This window comes from Phaseolus vulgaris, chromosome 4, assembly GCF_000499845.2.
Source record: "Phaseolus vulgaris cultivar G19833 chromosome 4, P. vulgaris v2.0, whole genome shotgun sequence".
Lineage (NCBI taxonomy): Eukaryota > Viridiplantae > Streptophyta > Magnoliopsida > Fabales > Fabaceae > Phaseolus > Phaseolus vulgaris.
The window spans coordinates 12319506-12346541 of record NC_023756.2 but is presented as its reverse complement, the minus strand read 5'-3'; the positions used below and the strand labels follow the sequence as shown (position 1 = coordinate 12346541).

General features: G+C 39.0%; 1 protein-coding gene across 1 annotated transcript; it reads right to left on the bottom strand.

The window, feature by feature from the left end:
- Positions 1–21358: 21358 nt before the first annotated feature.
- Positions 21359–22051, bottom strand: LOC137838298 (uncharacterized). The gene has a single exon (XM_068647549.1). It carries the CDS (start codon positions 22049–22051, stop codon positions 21359–21361), a length of 693 nt encoding a protein of 230 aa, XP_068503650.1.
- Positions 22052–27036: the final 4985 nt, after the last annotated feature.

Sequence of the window (27036 nt, the reverse complement as noted above, 5' to 3'; positions counted from 1 at the left end):
GAATGCACACAGATGTTTATACTGGTTCACTCTAAACCCAGAGCTACATCCAGTCTTCTCAGAAACCACTGAAGAATTCCACTAAGCAATCAAACCTAGATCACTTAAAACACAACCAAGAAAGTGACCTTGATCCCCTCAAGACACACACTTCTCTTGGCCAACACACCAACACTAAGAATGCTGATCTTGATCCCCTCAAGAACACACAACACTTCTCAGCAAAACACACAAATAAACTTGTTCAACAGATACAAGGATTACACTTGTTACAAAAGTAAATCTGAAATCAATACAAGCAGAAATCCTATCTCACACTCTTTGATCAATCTCAATCTCTAAGCAATCTCAACTCTTTGAAAATCAGAATCTTGTTGTTCTCAAAAGATTTTTATTTTTCAAATATGTTTTTCTGAATTTATTCAAAGATGTTTGTTATCAAATCTTAACAAACTTATTCATTGCATTTAAAGATTGGTCAAAGCATTAAAGACTAGAGCGTAAACAATTAGAATCATTTAAAGCTCAGTCAAAACAAAAACCATTTTTCTGTTATGGTACCAAAACAAACAATCGGTTGTTTCCACGAATCAATCGGTTGTTTTGGTTTTAACAGTTCAACCATTTGAAAAATAGTTTTCAATCTTTTCTAAAAACATCTAAGTATAAAACAATCGGTTGTTTCGACAAAACAATCGGTTATTTTTCACTTAGTTTGAAAAACACTTTTCTTTTAAAAGATTGAGAATGCCTATGCTTTGGATTCAATCTAGAGTGGATTACAAATTCAAACTACCCCAGATCCTAACTAAGACAGCTCAGCAACAGCAAGCACAGCCAAGCCTTCAACATCGTTCAAAGGGTTTGGATTCTTCAAGGCTTGAACACCACTTGGTTCAACAATTTTAAGAGGATATTATGTAAAACAGAATCAGTGACCTTCAATTTTTTTTTCAAGTGATAAAGGTTCAATTATTTGCTTGACAATCAATTGGGTAGCCTATCACAAACAAACAGTTCTAGTTGTAATTATAAGTTCATATATCTTCTTAACAGAACCAAACTAATTTTCTAGAAAATAAGAATAGAATGAATAAGCCCAGAAAGAACATGTTTATTTTTAATTGAACAAATTCAATTTTAGACAGATTAATAGATAAACAAGAAACCAAGTGCAGGGATGAAGAGAAATGAACACACAACAGTTATACTGGTTCATTCAAATGAGCTACATCCAGTACTACACGGTTATATGCAAACTCAACATGGGGTAGTAAATTCTTCCACACTCTAGGATTCCCCGAAATGAAACATCTCAATAGTTGTCCCAAAGTTCTATTCACCACCTCGGTTTGACCATCAGTTTGTGGGTGGCAAGTGGTAGGAAATAAAAGTTTAGTTCCAAGCTTTCCCCACAAGGTCTTCCAAAAGTGACTTAAGAACTTGTGATCTCTATCGGACACAATAGATCTAGGGATCCCATGCAAGCGAACTACTTCTTGAAAGAAGAGGTTTGCAATATGACATGCATCATCCACTTTGTGGCAAGGAATAAAGTGAGCCATCTTTGAAAAACGATCCACTACCACAAAAATGGAGTCCTTTCCCTTTGATGTCTTGGGTAATCCTAAGATGAAATCCATAGATATGTCAACCCAAGGCATTGAAGGGATAGGAAGAGGAGTATATAAACCATGGGGATGCATCTTAGATTTAGCTTTGCGACAAGCTATGCATTTATCACACAAACTATGAACATGTTTATGCATATGAGGCCAAAAGAAATGTTCAAGCAACACATCCAAAGTTTTAACAACCCCAAAGTGACCCATTAAACCCCCCTCATGGGCTTCTCTAACAAGAGATAATCTAATAGAGCTTTGAGGCACACAAAGACGTTTTCCCTTAAAAAGAAAGCCATCTTGTATAAAAAAATCTTTTATGTCCTCCCTTAAGACACTCTTGATAGATGAGAGAAAAATCATTGCAAGATGAACTAAAGAACCCAATGATGAATACTCTTGTAACTCAACAACATCTTGAATATCCTTCCTTAGACCACTCACAAACCTAGCAATCATAGCTTCCTCACTTTCTTCTAATTCAACTTTAAGCAAAAGCGTTTCTAACTCTTTGTAATATTCATCCACATTTAGCGTGCCTTGTTGAAACCGTTGGAGTCTCAACATGAGGTCTTTCTTAAAATGTGGGGGCACAAACCTAGCGTGCATTTGTTCCTTTAAAGAGTTCCAAGAGTCCACGGGAGGACCCTTGTGATAGATAATGTCCTTTACAACACCATGCCACCATTTCATGGCATAATCACTAAACTCTAAGGTGGCTAGCTTAAGCTTGTGTTCATCTTGGATCTCATGGATCTCAAATATTTGTTCACACTTTGCCTCCCAATCTAAATACACATTAGGATCACTAGAGCCATTAAAACAAGGAAGCTTGACCGAAGGTAGCCTAGCCTTTGCATCTTGGTAGTATCCATCTCCACGGTGATGTCTCTCCCCTTGGTTGTGATGTCTATGTCCATGGAATTGAGGTGGAGTTCGCCTTCTCCTATTGTCTTCTGCACGGCCAAAGTCATTTGAAGAACCTCTTGATGAAGGTTTATGTGAATGATGCCCATCATTGATAGAGTGAGATGGCCTAGCTTGTTGCACCTCCATCTTTTGCAATTTTTCTTCCAAACGCCGAATGGTGCATTGAGCTTCATGCAATTCACCAAGGACTGAATCTTTGGAAGGAGAGTGCTGCTTGTAAGATTCATCACTTGAATAGCCAGCCATTTGCAAATGAAAACAGCAAACACAAAAAAACAACAAACAAGTTAAGAAACAAAGTTAGGAAAAATTAATTTGGAACCAATTGCCGAAGTGAAGTGGCACTGAAAAATCACTCTCAAAGAAAGAATACTCTCTGCACCAAGCTTATCTTGAGGCCTTAGTAATCCTCAAATGAAAGATGCCAAAGCAAGAGCACACAATCTTCAAAGCACTTCACCACAAAACCAAGGAATAATGAAAGACAAGCAAGAAAAGGTATAAGCAATAAAAGGCTATAACAAAAGGAATACTAGATGTATGACAAACTCAAAGATTAATGAATAAAAGACAAGCAAGAAAATAAGAAACTCAATGAAAAAGAAGGCACACAAAAGATACCTAAAGAAAAGTACTAGAGTAGATGAAGAAAACGAAAACAGAGCTACTGGAAAATATTTTTATGCAAACTGTGCTTGATGTTCACTGATTTAACTGGAACGATATATAGCGAACTGGATTATGAAATTTTAACCACAGAAAGTTTAAGATCTTAGCTCAACAATGGCACCGGAATTACTCAAAAACAGTAAGCCAATTAATTGAGATAAATTTTTCAAAATCACTGCCAGATTACTGTATTTTTTTGGCAGAATTGCACACTTTTTGTTTTTGATTTATCATTTTTTTTTGTACTTTGAATTTTGAAGTACTTATTTTTTCTACTGTTTTATAACACTTTAAAGAACACAAATCCAGAATTTCAGAAATTTCCAGTGAGTAAATCAATTGCAATAAATCGAAACAGTGAGCACGTTTTCAGAGAAACAGAGGAATCCTAATAGGAATGAAAAACAGAATTAAGAACTAGCAAAGACATAATGGAAATGATGTATAGGAACTTGTATAGGTCTAAAATACAAGTATGAACTCAATACTAAAACAGAAAATGCACAAAGAATCAAATATCAAACTCAGAAAACTGTATTACACCAAAGCAAGAAACAAAAAAATTCAATAAAAGTACTACAAGAAGTGATGACATTCTTGGAAAAACATGACTATGAAAAAACTTGTATGGATTCAAAAAGGAAAAGACACAAACATATGATAGGCACAATTAAGAAAACAACAATAAAACTCAAAATAAGCCTAAAAACAGAAAGATAAACAACAAGAATTATAGAGCTCTTGAATTAAAGTGCAACACAACTCAAAATGAAACAAGAACACACCTAAACTCTAGATACCACATGATATGATTCCAATAGCACATTATGAATGATTCTTGACATTCTTAGGAATCAACTTGAGTTGGATATGAGATAGGCACTTTATGATAGAATTGGATCAAGGTTCTATGTTCAAGAACTCACCAACACTGGTACCAAAACCCAAACTCACATGGAAGATCCATGTATTGTCAAATTGAATCAAAAACAACAACTAGAAATTGAAGAAGAAGCAAAGAGGATCGGCAAAAGCAAAAGGAACCGAAGCAAAACAACAAAGGAACTAAAATACCGAACTGAAAATGCAAGAACACAAGCTAAGACATGAACATAAAAGTAGAAGGAAGGAAGGAGAAGAGAAAGCTCATGAAGATGGAGGAATTGGTTGGATGATCACGCCACTTAGAGGATGGAGACTCCAAGATGAGTGTGCTATGCCGCCACTTGAGGTAACCAAGAACTCTCAAGATAAGACTAAGTGAGGAAGGCACAAAGTTCTCCAATTCTCTCTCAAATTGAGTAGAGTTTCACTAATACAAATTTCCAATCTGAATTGTACAAGCTAAGCACCTTTATTTATAGCCTAGAGGTGCTGAAATGCAAAGCTAATTAAATTCAAAATTCCCCCCCAAATGACATGAAAGTGGCGCCAATCCTAGAGCATGAAGAAGGTGTGACTTCCTCTCTTACTTTGGCACCTCCCTATTATGTCTACACCTCTCTACTAAACGCATACCCTCCTAAGTTTCCTAAACAAAAGACCTAAAGATGCTTTTACAAAAGAGGTTTCTTATGTTTCCCTCTAAGCACCTTCAAACAAAGAAATTACAAAAAGAGAAAACAAACGTCCATTAGCTCCTAAAGCCTTGAACATGCTCCTTGTAAGCCTTTGAGGTTGGTTATTAACTCCATGAGCGTCCTCCATTTGAGCCTCAACCTCTTCTTGCTCTTGATGATTGGCCTCCATGTCCACTTGAGCTTGATCTCCATTAAAAATGTTTTCAAACTAAGTTAAAACAACCGATTATTTTGTCGAAACAACCGATTGTTTATACTTAGGTGTTTTGAGGAAAAGATTGAAAACTGTTTTTAAATGGTTGAACTGTTAAGTACCAAAACAACCGATTGATTCAAGGAAACAACCGATTGTTTGTTTTGGGACCATAACAGAAAAACTGTTTTATCTTTGACTGAGCTTTAAATTATTTAACTGCTTACGCTCCAGTCATTAAATGCTTTGACCAATCTTTTAATGCAATTTAAGAGTTTGTTAAGATTTGATAACAAACTACATCTTTGAATATATTCAGAAAAACAGATTTGAGATTTAAGAATCTTTGACAAGTTTTTCCTAAGAGTTTTTGAGTTTTTGAAAGAGCAGAGATTGCTAATAGTTTGTGATTGATCAAAGTGTATGGAATAGGATTCTGCTTGTATTGATTTCAGATTATCTTCTGTAACAAGTGTAATCCTTGTACTCTGTTGAACAAGTATTCGTTTCTGTGTTTTGCTGAGATTGGCTGTGTGTTCTTGAGGGGATCAAGATCAGCAATCTTAGTGTTGGTGTGTTGACCAAGGAGAGTATGTTTCTTGAGGTGTTCAAGGTCATTCTCTTGGTTGTTGTGTAAGTGATCAAGTGGTGATTGCTTAGTGGATTTCCTCAAGGTTTCTGAGAAGACTGGATGTAGCTCTGGGTTTGGAGTGAACCAATATAAACAACTGTGTACAATTTCTCTATCCCTATCTCTTTAAATTCAGTTTTGTCAATTAATAACTGGTAAAAACAACCGATTGTTTCGGTAAAACAACCGATTGTTTTTCCAGTATTGTGCTTTTGCTTTATGTTTTGAAAAACTGAATTCTTAATCAAGGTTTTCTTGAAGTATTTTTCATTCTAAGCTTAAAACTTTACGAAAATCTTTCTTAAACAATTCACCCCCCTCTCGTTTAAGGCCATATATTCTAATAGTAACTTCCTCCAGAACACAATCAGGCTTTCAAGACTGCTTTATTGACTCAAAATCCTTTCATTATTGAAATCTGCAACAGACAGAATGAATAGAGAAATTAATTCAATTCTTTCACAGTGCTGTCAGAGAAGAAACAATCAGTTGTTTTTCTGCAACATGTTAGCAGATTGTGAATTTCAAGCATAGACTGAGAAAGGTTCAAAAAAAATGTTAATGCTCATTTGACAAAGAAAAAATTAAACATGAATTAGTAATTGAAAGATAAAGGCAAAGTTAAGGAAGGTCTTATCCTTTTATGAAGTCCCTTCAATGAGTCATTGTTTGTGATCAAGGAGCTTCTTTTGACTTTTGAAAAGGCTTGAACTAGTATACACCCTCAATTCAGTTCCAGTCTTAATCCTTTCCTTCCAAGAGCCTGATCAGATGACTCATAGCCTCATGTTCTTCTAGTTTCCCTGCATAAAAATGAATTCAAGCAACAAGGTTTGGTCCCCTTACAAATGTGGGTCCATTTGATTTATCTTTATCATTTGAAACCTCACAGCCTTTAGGAATCCACTTCATAAAACCTCTGGGAACAAAATATTTCCTTATTTTGCAGAATCTAACAGAATGGCCTCTTGATGAGAGTCAAGTAAAGGAGGTTTTTATTAATGAAGGAAGAGGCAATTCACCATCACACTTGAAGTTCTTCCTTCTAGTCTTCTCCAAATTAAAAGAAGACATAAAATAAAGAGAGGCCCAAGCCCAAAGCCCAAGCCCAAGCCCAAGCCCAAGTCCATCCTATGAAGGGCAAGGCCAAGTTTTAAATAATAAAGGATATTGTTTGAAGGTGCTTAGAGGGAAACATTAGAAACCTCTATTGTTAAAGCATCTTTTAGTCTTTAGTTAGGAGTCTTAGGGGGGGTGTGTTAGTAGATAGGTGTAGGAGTAGAAAAGGAGGTGCCAAAGTGAAGGAAGAGGTCACACCTTCCTCATGCTTTGTTATAGGCGCCAATTCTAGAAGCTTTTTAGGAGGGAGTTTTTGAATTTGTGTAGCTTACATTTCAGCACCTTAGGCTATAAATAGAGGTGCTCTCTTTGTAAATTTCAGATTGGAATTAATCTAAGAAAACTCTACTCAAATTTTGAGTGAACTTTGGAGAGCTTTTGAGCCTTCTTCTCTAGTCTTATCTTGATGGATCAATGGAGTCCTCAAGTGGCGGCATCACTCTCATCTAGGAGCATTCCACACTTCTAGTGGCGAGATCATCCATCATCTTTCCATCTTCATGAGCAATTCTTCTCTCCTTCCTTTCTCCTCTTTCAATTGTTTTTGTTAGCTTGTGTTCTTGAGTTTTGGTTTGGTGTTCTTGCTGTTTTTATGAGTTTTTGGTTCGGCAGTTTTATATTTCTGTCCATTCATCTTGTTCCTTTGTTTTTCTTTCACTTTAATCGGTTCAATTTGACTATAATTGGAGCATCCTAATGAGTTTGGGATTTGGTACTAGTTTTTAGTGACTTCTTGTCTTAGAACAATGATCCAACTCTAAGAAAAGTGCCTCTATAATGTCCAACTCAAGGTGATTCCTAAGAAGGTCAAGAACCTTTCTCTATGTGGCTATTGGAATCACATCATGTGGTATCATGAGTCTTAGGTTCATTCTTGTTTAATTGTTGATTTGTGTGCACTTTATTTCAAGAGCTCTTTTAATTTTCTTGCAATTTAAGTTTCTGTTTTAGGCTTATTTTGAGTTTGCTTGCTGTTTTAATTCTTTTGCCTATCATATGTTTGAGTATTTTCCTTTTTGAATCATGTCAAGTTTTGTCTTAGTCATGTTATTCCATAATTGTCATTACTTCTAGTAGTACTTTTATTGTTTTTGATTGTTTCTTGCTTTAGTGTCATATAATTTTCTGAATTGATATTGATCCTTTGTGCATTTTTCTTTTTAGAATTGAGTTCATACTTGTATTCTAGACCTATACAAGTTCCAATACATCATTTTCCATTATGTCTTTGCTAGTTCATAATTTTGTTTTTTATTCCTATTAGGATTCCTCTGTTTCTAAAAACAAGTGCTTACTGTTTTTCCTTATTGCAATTGATTTAATCACTGGAAAATTCTGAAATTCTGATATTCAAAGTGTTATAAAAGAATAGAAAAAAGAATCATTCAAAAATTCAAAGTACACAAAAAATGATAAATAAAATAAAAAAAGTGTACAATTCTGCCGAAAAGAATACGGTAATCTGGCAGCGATTTTAAAAAAATTATCTCAATTAATTGGCTTACTGTTTTTAATTGATTCCAGTGCCATTGTTGAGTTAACATCTTGAAGTTTCTGTGGTTTAAATTTCATAATCCAGTTCGCTCTACATCATTCCAGTTAAATCAGTGAATATCAAGCACAGTTTGCATTAAATTTTTTTTTTTCCAGTAGCTAAATTTTTGTTTTCTTCATCTACTCTAGTGCTTTTCCTTAAGTATTCTTTTGTGTGCCTACTTTTCTCATTGAGTTCTTTATTTTCTTGATTGTCTTTCATTCTTACTCTTTGAGTTTGTCTTACATATAGTTTTCCTTTTGCAATTACCTTTCCTTGCTTATACCTTTTCTTGTTTGTCTTTATTGTTTCATTAGTTTTGTGGTGGTTGCTTTTGAGATTGGTGTGCTCGCTTTGACATCTTTCATTTGAGGATTCCAAGGCCTCAAGATCAGATTGGTGCAAGGACATTATTTCTTTGAGAGTGACCTATTTTTCTGCCTCAATTCACTTCGGCATTTTTGCTTAAAACACTCACTGTTTTTGCTAATTTTGTTTCTTGACTTGTTTGCTGTTTTGTGTGTTTGCTGTTTTTAATTTCAAATGGCTGGATTTTCAAGTGATGCATCCTACAAGCAGAATTCTCCTTCCAAAGCTTCAATCCTTGGTGAATTACATGAAGCACAAAGAACTATTAGACGCTTGGAAGAGAAAATGCAAAAGATGGAGGTCCAACAAGCTAGACCATCTCCTTCTATCCATGATGGGCATCATTCTCATAGACCATCTTCAAGAGCCTCTTCAAATGATTTTGGCCGTGAAGAAGAGCATAGGAGAAGGAGGAATCCACCACAATTTCATGGACAAAGACCTCATCATCAAGGAGAAAGGCATCACTACGGCAATGGTTACTACCAAGATGCAAAGGCTAGGCTACCTTCGGTCAAGCTTCCTTGTTTTAATGGCTCTAGTGATCCTAATGTATATTTAGATTGGGAGGCTAAGTGTGAACAAATATTTGAGATCCATGAGATCCAAGATGAGCATAAGCTTAAGCTAGCCACCCTAGAGTTTAGTGATTATGCCATGAAATGGTGGCATGGAATTGTAAAGGACATTATCTATCACAAGGGTCCTCCCGTGGACTCTTGGAACTCTTTAAAGGATCAAATGCGCGCTAGATTTGTGCCCCCACATTTTAGGAAAGACCTCATGTTGAGACTCCAACGGTTTCAACAAGGCACGCTAAATGTGGATGAATATTATAAAGAGCTAGAAACGCTTGTGCTTAAAATTGAATTAGAGGAATGTGAGGAAGCTATGATTGCTAGGTTTGTGAGTGGTCATAGGAAGGATATTCAAGACATTGTTGAATTACAAGAGTATTCATCATTGGGCTCTTTAGTTCATCTTGCAATAAAGGTGGAAGCCCAACTTGCAAAGAAAAATATTTTTAAAAATATTCCCAAAGATGATTACTACAACAATTCTTGGAAGAACAAAAAGCCTTTTTCAAAATTTCCTTCCAAAGATTCTTCTTTCAAACCCAAGGATCCTACGCCATCTACTTCTAGGCCTAAATCCCCAATAAAATCATCTAGTCAAAAGTGTTTTAAATGTTTGGGATATGGTCACATTGCTGCTAATTGCCCTTCTAAACGAAGTATGTACATGCATGAAGGCATTGTAGTTAGTGGGCATGATTCCAATTCACCTAGGCATTCTTCACCTTCTAGACCATCAGGTGAAAATGAGAGTCAAAGTCCTTGTGAAGGTGACTTATTGATGGTAAGACGTATGTTGGGCACAATTCCAAAATCTTTAAATGATACTCAAAGAGAAAATATTTTTCACACCCGATGTCTTATCAACAACAAGTTATGTTCCTTGATTATTGATGGGGGAAGTTGCACTAATGTGGCTAGTACAAGAGTTGTGGAGAAGTTAGCCTTACCCATTATCTCTCATACCAAGCCCTACAAATTACAATGGCTTAGTGAAGTAGGTGAAATCATGGTGAATAAACAAGTCCTCATTTACTTTGCAATAGGAAAGTATAAAGATGAGGTTTTATGTGATGTTGTGCCCATGGAAGCATCTCATCTTCTTTTAGGAAGGCCTTGGCAATATGATAGACATGTTTTACATGATGGCCTATCCAATACAATGTCTTTTTCCTTCCTAGGGCGCAAGGTTATATTAAAACCCCTCTCTCCCAAAGAGGTTCATGAGGACCAAATAAAAATGAAAACTAAAAGAGAAAATGAGAAAGAAAAAGAAGTAAGTACTACACCGAGTCACACCATTTTCTCCTCTAAATCCATCATGTTGACTCGTGCTATACCTCAAATGGACCCTCCAAGGTCTTCTTCTTCTTTATCTTTTTCATTACCCAAGGTTCCTATTTCAACACCACCTTGGTTAAAATATCTTAGGGATGATTTTTTCATACCTCCTAATGGGTTTCACCATTTAAGAGGTCTTTTTCCAAAAAACATCATCATTCCCAAACAAATTTTTCCAACTTGGTCGATTTATAGGACATCCTTTTCTGCAATCCCTTTGTTTCCATCTGCTAAGTCATGTCTTCCTTTTTCTTACACTTTTGATTGTAAAAGTAAACTGACTTTGTTATATGCAGGGATTCAGAATTCGTGGACGAATTCTCTCCAACTCGGGGAGTATGATGAGAGTCAAGTAAAGGAGGTTTTTATTAATGAAGGAAGAGGCAATTCACCGTCACACTTGAATTTCTTCCTTCTAGTCTTCTCCAAATTAAAAGAAGACATAAAATAAAGAGAGGCCCAAGCCCAAAGCCCAAGCCCAAGCCCAAGTCCATCCTATGAAGGGCAAGGCCAAGTTTTAAATAATAAAGAATATTGTTTGAAGGTGCTTAGAGGGAAACATTAGAAACCTCTATTGTTAAAGCATCTTTTAGTCTTTAGTTAGGAGTCTTAGGGGGTGTGTGTTAGTAGATAGGTGTAGGAGTAGAAAAGGAGGTGCCAAAGTGAAGGAAGAGGTCACACCTTCCTCATGCTTTGTTTTAGGCGCCAATTCTAGAAGCTTTTTAGGAGGGAGTTTTTGAATTTGTGTAGCTTACATTTCAGCACCTTAGGCTATAAATAGAGGTGCTCTCTTTGTAAACTTCATATTGGAATTAATCTAAGAAAACTCTACTCAAATTTTGAGTGAACTTTGGAGAGCTTTTGAGCCTTCTTCTCTAGTCTTATCTTGATGGATCAATGGAGTCCTCAAGTGGCGGCATCACTCTCATCTAGGAGCATTCCACACTTCTAGTGGCGAGATCATCCATCATCCTTCCATCTTCATGAGCAATTCTTCTCTCCTTCCTTTCTCCTCTTTCAATTGTTTTTGTTAGCTTGTGTTCTTGAGTTTTGGTTTGGTGTTCTTGCTGTTTTTATGAGTTTTTGGTTCGGCCGTTTTATATTTCTGTCCATTCATCTTGTTCCTTTGTTTTTCTTTCACTTTAATCGGTTCAATTTGACTATAATTGGAGCATCCTAATGAGTTTGGGATTTGGTACTAGTTTTTGGTGACTTCTTGTCTTAGAACAATGATCCAACTCTAAGAAAAGTGCCTCTATAATGTCCAACTCAAGGTGATTCCTAAGAAGGTCAAGAACCTTTCTCTATGTGGCTATTGGAATCACATCACCTCTTTTCATGCAATAAAAGCATGTAACAATCGGTTGTTTCGACGTAACAATCGGTTGTTTTACTGGGTGTTTTGAAAATTTCTTTGAAAATTATCTTACTTGTTCTGTGGATTAAAACCTAATCCAGCTCTTCCAAAAACACAATTTTGAGATGCTAAGACACTCTCAAAGTTGGATTTTTCCTTTGAAAGCTTATCCACAGTTCTAACAAGATAATGAACTTTCTTTCAAGATTTTCACAATTTTCACAAACAAGAGAGTCACACACATGAGAAGAGTTTTTGCAATGTTTTTCAAGCTTTTCAAAATCAATTTTTGATTTTTCCAGCTTTTCAAAATCAATTTTTGATTTTTCCAGCTCTTCTTCAAGTGTCTTAACCCTATTTTCAAGCCAGTTGTTAGGCCCTTTCAATCGGTTGTTTGAGAGAACCAATCAGTTAACATCTTCATGAGTTTCTTGAAAAGCTTGAAGCAATTTACTATAATTTTCAGCACTTAGGGAAGCACATGAACTTACATTGCTTGAGCTACATGACTCATCATCTCCTTCTGCAATCAAGCATATGTTTTCCTTTTCATCTTCACTTGATGAGCAGCTTGATGAGGAGACTTCATTTTCATCCCAAGCAATATATGCTCTTCTTGAATTTCCCTTTTTCTCCTTGTAGCTTGATTTCTTTTCATTGCTTTCTTTGTTTGAGTAATCTGCTTTTATGTGCCCTTGTTCACCACAACCAAAGCAAGTATAATTGTTAGAATTGAAATCACTGGTTTTCTTGTTGTCATACCTTTCTTTGTTGGCTTCTTTGTTGCGATTTCTTTTCAAGAATCTACTAAACTTTTTGGACAACAAACTAAGGTTTTTTTCTTCACTTTCATCACTTGACTCTTGCTTGGTTTTGTGCTTGGCAGCTTTCAAGGCAATGCTTCTCACATGCTTGTCTTCACTTTCTTGAACATTGAGTCTATTCATTTCTAACTCATGTTCTCTAAGTTTACCAAACAATGAAGCCGTTGTCAAGGATGTCAAATCTTTTGATTCAGAAATTGTTGTTACCTTAGGTTGCCATGATCTATCAAGACACTTGAGGATCTTGATGTTTAGTTCTTCTTTATCAAAGGTTTTCCCAAGGCTCATAAGGTGGTTATTGATGTGGGTGAACATCTTTTGTACTTCAGCGATTGGCTCACCCTTAAGCATTCTAAACATTTCATATTCCTGAATTAGAGTATGCTTTCTAGCTCTCTTCACATCATTGGTTCCTTCATGAGTCACCTCCAAAGTGTCCCACATCTCCTTGGCCGATGAGCATTGAGAAATCCTGAAAAATTAATCCAAATTCAAGGCAAATGTTATGATGTTCTTAGCAATACAATCCAATTTGGCCTTCTTGTTTTCATAATCAGTCCATTGAGACAGTCCATTGAGACCAAGGTTTTTCAATGGAAGATCCATCTTTTTCAAATTTTGGAATAAAAGGACCATTTTCAATTGCATCCCAAATTCCCTTGTCAAAAGATTCAACAAAGATTTTCATTCTAACTTTCCAGAATTGATAATTCAAACCACAGAATAGAGGTGGTATGTTGATTGAAGCACCCTCTCCAAAAGGTAGTTTTTCAGCCATTGAAAAAAGATTTAGATTCAACAAAGAGTGGATTACAAAGATAACTACCTAGATCCTACTCTAAAAACACAACAACAACTCCAAGCAACTTCAGCCTTCCATCAAACGCTAGGATTTGGATTCTTCAAAGCTTTTGATCACACTTGATTCAACACGACCATCCTATCATCCTCCCTGCAAGGTCAGGTTTAGATAAAATTTTAAAGATGGGGTAGTCAGTCCTTACAATGATTGAATGATTCTGGAAGTATGGGCGCATCCTCCTTGCTGTGAGGACCAGGGCGAGCGCCACCTTTTCGATCATTTGATACCTCGTCTCGGCCGCATGGAGCGTCTGACTGACGAATTATGCCGGTCATTCCTCGTTCTCGACCTCCTGCACCAATGCAACATTGATTGCCTCTTCCGAGATTGCCAGGTATACCAGGATGGGTTGGTCGAGTCTCGGCTTCTGTTTAACTGATGGAGATGTTAGGAAATCCTTCAACTGCTTGAAGATTTCCTCGCATTTGTCGTCCCAGCTGAACTTGGCAGCCTTCCAAAGTAGATGTACCATCGGTCTCGTCCGCTCGACCAGTCGAGGGACAAATCTTGAGAAGGCTGTCAGGTGCCCTAGGAGCTATTGTACCTCCTTGATGTTCTTTGGAGTTCTCATGCCGACTATGGCTTGGCATTTTTCGGGAATAGCCTCTATCCCCCTATGGGTGAGCATGAAACCCATGAACTTCCCTCCCTCAGCCCCGAAAGTGCACTTCTCGGGGTTGAGCTTCATATTGGCCCCTCTGAGGGCTTTGAAGACCTCCTCGAGGTCTTCCACATGCTGGTTAAAGGAGTCTGACTTCACCACGATGTCGTCCACATAAACCTCTACACACTGACCGATTAGCTCTTGGAAGATCTTGTCCATGAGGCGCTGGTAGGTCACCCATGTGTTCTTGAGGCCGAACGACATGACCTCATAGTAGTAGTTGGCCTCGGCCGTCATGAAGGCCGTCTTCTCCTTACCCTTGGGGTGCATACTTATTTGGTTGTAGCCAGAATAAGAGTCTAGGAAACTTAGAATTTTATAGTCAACCACCCTATCTACCAGGCGGTCGATGTTCGATAAGGGGTAGGAGTCCTTCGGGCATGCGCTGTTAAGGTTTCTGCAGTTGACACACATCCTCCAGTTACCGTTCGGCTTGGTGACCATGACAACGTTGGCCAGCCAAGTCATGTATCGGGCCCTCGTATGAACCCGGCCGACAAAAGCTTCTCGACTTTTGCTTTTGCTGCTAGCGTTTTTCATTTCCGTAATCCTTCTTCTTCTGGGAGATCGGTCGTGCTTTCTTAAACACTAACAACTTGTGGGTGGTGATGTCCGGGCTTACACCCGGCATGTCGGACGACATCCACGCAAACAAATCTACATTCTTCTTTAGTGCGACATGCATTATCTCGGCCTCGGCAGCTGCCATGGCCGTTCCAACAACAGTACCGTGTTCTTCATTCAGAAGCGGTACTCGCCTCAACTCTTCCCTGGCCTCCAACCTATCCTCGGTCACCCGCGGGTCTAGGTCTACCAACGCAACGGTTGGTTCTACTGACATCGGTCGGGCCTCTCGGGGTGAGAGATCCTTTCAAGAGGATTTTCTCTTGTGAGAGATATCGTTCCTCAAAGGTTCCACTTGGAGGCTTTCGGCATAGCATTCTCATGCCTCCTTCTATTCCACGTGGACTGTAAGGATATCTCCCGTTGGCGACGGGAACTTCATTGCTAGGTGAGGAGTCGATACGATCGCCATCAGCCGGTTGGTGGACGGTCGCTCAAGGAGAATGTTGTAGGAGGTATTGGCGTTGATCGCCAAATACCAGATTCTTATCGTCTTGCTGCTTTTCTCTTGATAGAAGGTGGTGTAGAGCTCGATGTAGCCCTTGGTACCCACCCTTTCACCCGAGAATTCGACTACATGGTCGTCGTAAGGCACCACCTCGACCTCGGGTATCCACATAACTTTAAACGTTTACCAGTAGAGGATGTTTACTAAACTCCCTTGGTGCACAAGGGTCTTCCTAATCGTGAATTGGTCTATATCGACTGATATCACCATGGTTTTGTCCTGGCGGTAATCCATGCCTTTGAAGTCATCATCCATGAAGGTGATGGGTGGCATCCTCGGTCGGAATGGCACTGCATTCACCTGGTGTGATGGAAGAGGCCCAAGCACAAGCCCACATGCAAGCCCACCAAAGGGTAGATTTGGGCCAACCATAGAGTTATGGCCAAGAGGATCCAAGAAGACGTTCTTTTACATGTTCAAATGCCATAAACTCTAGTGTAGAGTAGACTTTAATTTCTTGTCAAAATTAGCATAGGAACTTTATTTGTAATTTTCTTAGAATTAATTTTGGCACCTAAAACACCAACCTAGGTAAACTTAGAGTTTCTAAAAAAACCTCTAAATTTACCAAGGCCGGTCTAGAAAGCCCATGGAGGGGGTGAGCATAAAAACTAGACACACCCCTCCCCATGTGCTCATTTGTGCACCCATGTGCCATGTGCACCCATGTGCTTCACATTTACATTTCATTTGGCTAGCATTAGGGTTGCATTATGGTCCTCCTTAGCCTATAAAAGGAGGAGCCTACACCTTGTATTTTCAAGTTTAATTGAGTAAGGTTATGCTGCCATTTTTGTGCACAAGCTTTACTTCTCCTAGAAATCTAGGCTCTAAACTTCAATCCTTTCACCTTCTCCCTTGAGTTGGCCGAACCACTCAAACACCATACTCATCATGCACCTACAAGGCCAACACAACTCCTAGGAGGGTCTTGATCATCTCACCCATTGCTTCCGCACCTTATTTTCTACTTTGATTCAAGAAGAACACATGAAAATGCCATCATTTGGTATCAGAGCTTTTGGTTCTTCAAGATGAGTAGCTTGGTCTTTTAAATTTTCAGTTCTTCTTTATTTCATATTGTCATTTAAATTCCATACTTGTCTTGCTGTTTTTTACTTTTTAAATTGTTCTTGGTGTGCTTATGGAAGATCCAACCAAAGCACAATTGTTCAATTGATCTTGAACAAATTCTGTGCAGCTTGTGATAGGATTCCTTACACCATTGAGTGGCTGTTTTTCTTTTAGGAATTTGAGTCCTTATTGCTTTCTTAATTTTGCTTCATTTTATGCTTTGAGTCTTTATTTTTCTGAATCTATAAATGTTGTGTCAAGTCATGTGAATCCATATTTGTCAACAATTCTTAGTAGTCCTATTATTGGCTTGATTGTTTCTTGCTTTTGGGTCTCTTTAAATTGTTTGAATCTGCTGTTCTTTGATCCTTTGGTGCCTTTTTAATTTTTAGTTTGAGTTCATATTGTGTTTAGATCATACACAATTCTATTTCACAAATTTCCATTGTGTCTAAACTTTGGTATCTTGCTGTTTTTGTTTCCAGTTTTCAGATTCCCCTGTTTACACCTTCTCTGTTTTGGCTGTTTTAACCCAGAAAAATATTTCCACCCATAGGAAAATTCTGATTTTCTGGAAAATGCAAGTTTAAAGTGTTATAGAAAAGACAAAAAAAGAATTAGGTCAAAAGAAGCAACATAAAAAAAATGATAAATCTTTTAAGATCAGAGTGCAAATCTGAAGCGTTCCAGCTGGCCTAACCGAACACCAATTTTGAAAAATTTATTAAAAAAAAATGGTGCATCCGTTTTGAGTGAATCCAAAGCCAGATTTTAGATAAGATCCTGAATATCTTGCATTACAAATTTCAGAGCCAAATTACAAAAATACAGATCAGCATAAATCGGGGAACAAACACGTTTTCTGGCCCACAACATTTTCCAGTGGTGCTGTTTTTTTTATTTGGTCATCTAATCTAGTGCTTTTCTTTAGGAATTCTTTTTGTGTGCCAACTTTTATTGAGTACCTTTAATTGTTTGCTTTAATTTCTTGAATCTCTTTCTAAGTTGTCATATTATAAATCCTTTTGGTGGTACTGTTTTCTTTCAATTAAATTTGTTTCTTGCTTTTGTTCCTTGACCCCTCTTTTTGGGTGCTGGAATTTAATTTCTCCCTTGGTGCTTATGTGCATGGAATTTGACTTGGTTTAAGGTTTAGCCCTTGTGAATAGGTGCTGGAAATTGGAGAATTAAAGCCAACATTCTAAGGAGGAGACAAAGCCAAAGCCGAAACAAGCTTTCTTGAAACAAACACCACAAACACTTAGGAGATCAACAATCAAGACAACAAAAAAGTGCACTAACCAAAAGGAGGAACAACAAAGGGAGTTTTCTTATTTCTTTTGCAACTTGGTTTATTGTTAATTACCTCTTTTAATTACGTTTTAGACGGTGAGTGTGTCTTCAAGGGCTCAAAGTGTCCAAGAAGCCTCACCTAGGGCCGAATAGTATAGCATTCTTGATTAGTAATTGTTACTTGTTTGTAATTGCTTTTCTTTTGCTTTCATAGCTACGTTTTGCATGTTTAATTTTGTTAATTGTTGGTGATTGTCTTTCTTTTTGCTTAGTAGTAACGCTTTGCATGCTTATTTTGTGTTAAACCGACTAGCTTTGTTAAATTAGTTAGCATACATTGTTTTCTTGCATTGAAAAAAAAAAATTGATTTCTCAACTTATTTGTGTTCTAAGTGTTTCACTAAGAGAAAGTCTTGTGTGAAGATATTGGAGGATAGTTTTTGGCAAGGAAAAGGCTTGGTATTTAAGTAGTCCTTTGTGACTCACCTCCCTTACCTGGAAAACTACCTTCTTTAACTTTCCTAAACTTTCTCAAAGTAAAACACCTATATACACAAAGCTTTAGCCATGTCTTCTTCTTCTCATTCTACAAAGTCTATTGGAAGTGAATTAAAATCTTTAAAAACTCTTTTGAAAGAAGTTTCACAAACTGTGCAATCAATTGCATATAGACAATTGGAGAGTGAGACTAAACTTAATGTTTTGACTAAAGCAAAGGATGAGAAGTCTCACATTCTAAAAAAATTACCTTCTCATGCATATATCTCTAAAGATCATGATTCTTTTGGGGAGGGAAGCATTAGAGTAAATGATTATTATCAAGCACCCCCTAGAAGACATAGAGGAGATAGAAAAGAACAAGAAAACCCAAGAGAGGTTAGGGTAGACCAACCCCATTTCCATGGAAAAGAAAATATAGAAGCTTGCCTAGATTGGGAAATGAGGGTAGAAAAATTGTTTGCTTCCCATAAAGAAAGAAAGGAAAGAAAAATACAAAAGAAGAGAGGGGAAGTCGAAAGGGAAGCTAAAGAAAAAGAAGAAAAAGAAAAGCATGAGAAGACCCTTGAAGAACAAAAGGCGTGGGAGAAGAGTGTTCCTTCCCACAAGGTCATTCAACAAGACCAAAGATTTAAAAATACCTTTAAAAATATGTGTCTTGTTGAACAACCTCAAAGCCTTACCTTTTGTAAAGGAACACTTGCAAGCCTAAGTGAAAAAGAAGAGTCTTTAAAAGAAGCTTGCATAGATAAAAATGAAATAGATTATTTCTCATATGTGCTAGGATATCACCAAGTGAATGTCAAGTTTTTTATAAGCATCTACAAAAACAATTTTTTATGTGAAGTAGTGCCTAAAGAAACTTGTCATGTCTTATTGAGACAACCATTGCAAAGTGTACAAATCCTTATAAACAATGGTTGTCACAACGAGACTATCCTTACACATAAGAGAAAAAGTCTTCATGAAGGAGAACTCATGGGACAAATTAGAGTTGATAAAACTCTAGAGCTTTTAAAAGGAAAACTTTTGTCCCCCATGAGAAAAGAAGTTCAAAGACATTACCTTAGGTACAATTCTTGTTTTCAAACTACGCCCAAGGCAATGTCTCATAAACTCTATACTCCTTCACCTTTTGCAAATGATCCTTGGGAAGATATAAATTTCATATTAAAACTCCCTAGGACAACAAAAGGTTGTGATTCAATCTTCATGGTTATGGATAAACTCTTCTCTAGAGAAGTGATACATCTTCATGGTTTATCTTCAAGCATAGTGTTGAATAGAGTTCCAAATTACGCAAACCATGATTTGAGGATTTCCTTTGGAAAACTTGCAACTAAATTGCACACTTTAAATTCTTATCATCCTCAAACGCATGGTCAAAATATATTTGAAAATCTAGCTCTTTCTACTATGCCTAGAATAATCATGAAGTGCACACACAACTCTAGAGGTGAGCAAACATACCATAAAGTAGTTCACAAAACTACTTATATTTCTACTTTTAAAGTTATGTGTGGGTTTAATCATCTTTCTCCTTTTAAGTTGTTACCATCTTCTATAGGATTTATGCCTAAAGAGAAAGTAACCACAAATGAACATTTTAAAATACATAAGATGATTAGAGACCACACACAACCATTAAAAGAGAAACTTTGTCCAAGGTTGCCAAAACCAAAAGAAAAACAAAAATGGCAACCTAGTAAAATTAATTTGCAAACTAACACATATGCCTTATTTGATTATTTCTATAGGTGGACGTTTGATCCAGGAGGACAAGCTTTGGCGAAGCAAAAGGTTGCTATCCGAGATCAAGTCTGTAGATCTGAGGATAGATCTTCTCAAGAAGGAGGAGATGATGGACACCATCCAGCCACATCCATTCCCCTAGCCATGAAGAAAAAGAAGCAATGGATTTGAGGACAAATCCTTTTCAAGAGGGAGGGGATGATAGAAGAGGCCCAAGCACAAGCCCACATGCAAGCCCACCAAAGGGTAGATTTGGGCCAACCATAGAGTTATGGCCAAGAGGATCCAAGAAGACGTTCTTTTACATGTTCAAATGCCATAAACTCTAGTGTAGAGTAGACTTTAATTTCTTGTCAAAATTAGCATAGGAACTTTATTTGTAATTTTCTTAGAATTAATTTTGGCACCTAAAACACCAACCTAGGTAAACTTAGAGTTTCTAAAAAAACCTCTAAATTTACCAAGGCCGGTCTAGAAAGCCCATGGAGGGGGTGAGCATAAAAACTAGACACACCCCTCCCCATGTGCTCATTTGTGCACCCATGTGCCATGTGCACCCATGTGCTTCACATTTACATTTCATTTGGCTAGCATTAGGGTTGCATTATGGTCCTCCTTAGCCTATAAAAGGAGGAGCCTACACCTTGTATTTTCAAGTTTAATTGAGTAAGGTTATGCTACCATTTTTGTGCACAAGCTTTACTTCTCCTAGAAATCTAGGCTCTAAACTTCAATCCTTTCACCTTCTCCCTTGAGCTGGCCGAACCACTCAAACACCATACTCATCATGCACCTACAAGGCCAACACAACTCCTAGGAGGGTCTTGATCATCTCACCCATTGCTTCCGCACCTTATTTTCTACTTTGATTCAAGAAGAACACATGAAAATGCCATCATGGTGTACTTCCCGTAGGTGTTTCTTTCGAGCGTTGTTTGTACTTCCTCCCCCGGAGAAGCCGTCGGCTATAGTGTTGATAACCTCTCGGTTTCCTCTTCTTTCGGCCTCCTGGGGAGGGTCGTCTCTCTGAGACCAGCGGTCGTCTCTGTGATCTCGGTCATCTCGAGGCCGTTGGGGTGACCTTCTTCTCTTAGAGGGCTCCTCTGTGCGAGGTGAGAGCCCTGCGTCCCGGTCATTTCTGACGAATCGGTGTAGGTGCCCAGCCTGAATGAGTTGCTCGATTTTGTCTTTCAAAGCATGGCATTCCTGGAGTGCCCGTTGTTCTGGTGGTACCGACACTGGTTCCTTTGGTCGGTATTGTTTGGGCTGGCCATCTTTCTGGGAGGAGGAATCAACTCGGCGTTGAGTGCCTCGTCCAAAATTCTTCTCCTCTCAGCCGTTAGGGGTGTGTATCTCGAGAATCAAATTCTCGATCTCTATTGTCCCTGCGCCTATCACCTCGCTGACCTGATCGGCCCTGGCGATCCTTGTCATCTTTGTTCTTCTCTCCACTGGCCTCGGCACAGGCCTGGTTGCGGATCTCTCTAAGCTCTTCCAGCTGCATATACTTAACAACTCTCTTCCTCAGCTCGTCGAGGCTGACAGTTGGCTGCATACACAAGTTATCAACAAAGGGCCCTAGGCGTAAGGCTGTCAGCATATGATGCATGGCAACGTCCGGGCTGAGGTTCCGGATGCTCATTGCCACTTTTCTGAACCTATCAACAAAGGTTCTTAGAGACTCTCCCTTTTCCTGGTGGATGCCCACTAGGGCGATTGAGGTCAGGTGATGTGGTCTGCTGGTGGCGAACTGGGCCTCAAACTTCACCACTAGTGTGGCAAAGCTATCAATGAAATTGGGTGGGAGCTTGGTAAACAAGCTAAGGGCTGCTCCCTTCAATGACCTAGGAAACATTCGACATAGCACTACATCGTCCGAGGTATAGAGACTCATATGGGTAGTGTAGGCATCCATATGCTCGCCCGGGTCGGTCGACCCGTCATATCGGTCTCGATTGAAACCCTTCCACTTGTCCGGTAGTGGAACTTCAACGATAGTGCTGGTGAAAGGATGTCGGCGGGCCGAGTCCATCGTGATGGTCGTCCTGACCAATTTGTTAAGGAAGGATTCGCCATCCATCTCGTGGGTGGGAACCTTGTCTCTCGTCTCCTCCACCGGTCTCGGGTGGGCAAGGGAGGTGAAGGACCTGCCAAAAACATTGTTCGACCCAGTGGACAGTCCCCCCTCCATCAGCTTCTTCTTCATTCTCCCTTCGGAAAGCCTGCATCTCTTGTTCGTTCTTTTGGACAACTTCTTCTGTCATCCTCTTCATCTCGGCCATCTCTCTCTGCAGAGATAGCAACAACATTTCCTGGTCGGCTTCAGTCATCCTTTCCATGCTTCTGGTTGAGATCATCTACTTTCTCTCTTCAGCTAGTTTCTCTAGGTCCCACGGTGGGCGCCAATTGTTCCTGCTAGGGAGATAGGACCTAGAGAACTATTGAAGGCTTCGTCTTCCTTCTTTCCTCGGGCAGGTTGGTAGAGCTTTGATGTGATCCTTCTGGTCGTCACGTTACTCCTTCGGCTCTCAGTCTCGGGTGAATACCAAATGGGGGAGGTATCTGTAGAAAGCACTTTGACGCTCAAGTCAGTAAAGAGGGTGTTCAACACTCGGGTGTAGGTATAGTGATAATGACGTACCTTATTCCTTCGAATATGTGCTATTTATATTATTTTAATGGGCTTACCTTATTGGGCTTGATTAGTGGAATGGATCACACTTATGGTTGCATTACCTAATTTTTAATGGTAGTTTAGCTTCACTGACCTTGGTTTGAGCGTTAATGGTTAAGTGTGTCGGTCAGTCAGGCCGTCCGTGGAGATCTCGGTCAGCTCGGTCTCGTCCCATACCAGTACACATTCCATTAAAATCCACACATCGGTAGAGGGAGTCATATTCGGGTTGGCATTTTCCTCGGTAGTTGATAAAAACCTTAAAAACTACCTAGTCTTCAATAGTAAAGGAAGACCTCAACCACGATTAATAGCGAATCGGATTTCGGATCCAATAGAGAAACTTTGGCTTATTTTGGTCATCAAATAAAATTCGAGATCCATTCAGTTCAACAAAAACTTTAAAAAGCCCATCCTTAAAATTCTTATCGGAAGAAGTGAAAGGGGAGAAAAGGCGAGACCCCGGTTGACTCACTAGAGATACCCAAACATATTGGGTTCGTAATCTCACAACTATAATAGTGCAAAAAGGATTGAGGAGAACGGTTTAGGTGCAACATATGGCATATGAGGCGAAAGGCCTAGAACGATGCCCATGAGTTTGGATGGATCTGCATCGGGACGACATTCAAAAAGTTGAAGTACACCTTAACAAACATGTCGAAAGGAAAACAAATATGGAGATTGGTAAAGAAACATGAATTAGCACAAAAGACGTCTTGGGCGGACCTCTTGACCATGACAAACATTTTCAGTTGCATAACATCTCCCAACCGAGATAATGCCGACTTCAACATCCTTACTCAACATGGGAACACAGGCGACAAAGGTGTCTACCATCGACATCCACCGATATTGTGAGAAATACTTGGTGATGAGAATTAAAAAGATGTTATTAATAGAAGGAATGGACAAGGGCCAAAATATTTAAAGTTCTTCTTATTAGTCTTTTCAAAAGATGAGGCCCAAGCCCAAAAAGGCCAAGCCCAAGAAGCCCAAGCCCAACCCTTGAGGAGCAAGGCCAAGCATTAATAAATGAGCATAAATGTATGTCTCTTTTTGTAATTACTTTTGTGTAGTTTTTAGTAGAACTTTAAAAGGAAGGTGTAGATATTAAATAAGGGATGCTAATGTACAAAACAAAGTCACACGTTCCATGTGACATAAAAGAGTAGGTGTAGATATAGTTTTAGGAGGTGCCAAAGTAGGAAAGCAAGTCACACTTCTCATGTGACTTGTTTTGACTCCAACTTTGAAAAGTCTTGATGAAGGAGGGCCAAGCACATCTCACCATGGAAGCCAAGACCCAAAGCTAGACCGTGATGAGCGTCTAGACTCAAGGAAGGAGCGTCTAGGACGTGATGAGGGAAGGCTACACATGAGGCGTCTAGGAAGAGACCTAGACCGTCTAGGCCCTATTACAAGGTCAATGGCTAAGCACATTCACGCCCAATTGGATGAAGCCACGGATGGAAGAGAGAAAGCCTTGTACATGTTACATGGAGGCCCATTAGGGGTGCTTAGTAATTAGAGTAGTGTTAGAAAGCATAAATGAGTGAACATTCTAGAAACTTGTTTACTTGGCCGGTCATGAGCACATGTGCCATGTGCCTTGTCATTTTGCATTTCATGTGGCTCTCATTTCATTAGGAATTAGCTTAGCTTTCACGGCCCTATAGCCTATAAATAGGAAGGCCATCTCTTGTATTTTCCAAGATTATTGATAGTAAAGTTATGCTGCCAACTTTGTGCCAAGCTTTGCTTCTACCTAGTTTCTAGGCTCTAATCTTCACATCCTTCACTTCTCATTGGGCTGGCCGAACCTCCCAACTTCCATACACACCATGCACCTTCGAGATCACCATAGATCTTAGGAGGATCTTTCACATACACATCCATGGCTTCCGCACCATCTTTCACATGATTCTAAGAAGAGCTTCATGAATTTGCCATCTGTTCCGTCCGGTTGACCGGGGCGTCTTCGTGCGCGACCTCAACCGTCAGCTAGGGACTCCTTCCCACGGGTTGCCTGTGGATTCCTGCAAAAAGAGGACAAAAGGGCGTCCTAGCGACCGTTTGCACTCCGACGCTCAAGTCAGCCAGCAAGAAACACCAAAACTGGGCACCTCCGTATCTGAGCACCGCGTATGGCACTCTGAAGGTGGTATAAAGAACTGTGTGTTGTGTGTATGTTTTCTCTCTCAGGCAAAGATCTTTCCCCAGTCCCTTGTACGTAACCTCAAGGCACGAGCAAGCAACTAGAGAGTTCTCTGGTAAATTTGCCAAAAGTTTGAACCCCGTTCCCAACATTCCCTGCGCTATTTAAACTACCCAAGCATTTAAAGCGCCTTAAAGCGCTTTTAATTACAAACGTAACGCACTCATTAAAGCGTTTAATTAGAAAACGTAGCGCATTTAAGACGTTGAAACGCTTGGGAGCCATCATAGTACTTGAACGCTCGAAACGGAAACTGTATTGAATGACTTGATTACCTGGCACCTCACGACGCCATGACCCCATCTGGGGGCGTTTCTGCCCATCTGGGGACGTTTCTACGTGTGAGTCCTCCTGCCTGGGAGTGCTACTGCGCTAGGGGTGACTTTTTGGGTGCCAACTCATGCCCCCAATCATCTAGTCACTCACTTTGAGAGCGTATTTGCCTTCCTCTTGTACCCTGCACCCGGCTGCCCTAGGCGTGACCTTCCTCTTGAGTCGTATCTGTCCCAAAGGCGTCTCTAGGGCGGCAGAGGTACTTCTCGAGTCAGGCTGCCCTACACTGGTCTTGTTGCTATGGCCTTGAAGCCACCTTTCTCACCTCTTCTTTATTGCTGTTCCCTGATTATCCAGGGTCTGGGACCTTCCCACGGCGTTGCCCCCTCCATGGTCTTTCCTACCCATGGGTATCGGGGAGCAACGCAGTGGTCACCTTGTCCTTGTGCGATTCCATCTGGCGACGCCCTGGTTGGGCGACGCCTTCATCTAGGCGACGCCTTGCCTTGGCAACGCCTGGTGTTGACTTTGGCTCCAGGTGTTGACTTTGACCTTGACTTAGTCAACGCTCGGATACGGGACGGTACACCATCATTTGGTATCATGAGCATAGGTTCTTCAAAGATGAGTTGTTCTTGGTCTTTTCATTTTTAGTTCTTCTTTATTTCATGTTGTTCATCTTGTTTCCATAATTGTCTTGCTGTTTTTTACATTTTAATTTGTTTGGTGTGCTATTTGGAAGATCCAACCGGTGCACTTTGTTCAATTGATCTTGAACAATTCTTGTGCAAATTGTGATAGGATTCCATACACCTTTGAGTTGTTGTTTTCTTTTAGGTTTTTGAGTCTTTATTGCAATTTAATTTGGTTCATATTATGCTCTTTGAGTTTTTAATTTCTGAATCCATATATGTTTTGTCAAGTCATGTTCATCCACAATGTCATCAATTCATAGTAGTCCTTTGTTTGGGTTGATTGTTTCTTGATTTTGGGTATCTACTTTTGCTTTGAATCTGCTGTTCATTTGATCTTTTGGTGCCTTTTTAATTTAGTTTGAGTTCATATTTGTGTTTAGATCTTACACAAATTCCTTTTCTCAATTCCATTGTGTTTAAATTTTGGTATCTTACTGTTTTTTCCAGTTTTTCCAGAATCCCCTGTTTCACATTCTCTGTGCTGGCTGTTTTGTTCCAGAAAAATATTTTCACTCATAGGAAAATTTTTATTCTCTGGAATATGCAAGATTAGAGTGTTACAGAAAAGACAAAAAAAGAATTAGCTCAAAAGAGTCAACAGAAAAATAATGATAAATATTTTAAAATCAGTGTGCAAATCTGAGGCGCTACAGCTGGCGTAACTGAACACAGAAATTGAAAACTTTATTAAAAAAAAATGGTTCATGTGTTTTGAGTGATTCCAACGCCATATTTTAGCTAAGATCTTTAATATCTTGCATATCAAATTTCATAATCAAATCTAAAAAGCACAGCTCAGCATAAATTGAGGAAAAACACGTTTCTGGCCCACAACAATTTTCCAGTGGTGCTGTTTTTTATTTTGTAATCTAATTCTAGTGCTATTCTTAGGATTCTTTTGTGTGCCTACCTTTATTTGAGTACCTTTATTTGCTTGTCTAAAATTCTTGGACCTCTTTCTAGTTGTCACAATCTAACTCCATTTGTGTGGTACTGTTTTCTTCAATTAATTTGTTTCTTGCTTTTATTCTTTGACCTCTAAATTTGGTGCTGGAATTTATTCTCTTTTGGTGCTTGATAAAGTGGAAATTTGACTTGGGTAAGGTCTAGTCTTCTTGATAGGTGCTGGAATTGGAGAATTAGGACCTTCATTCTAA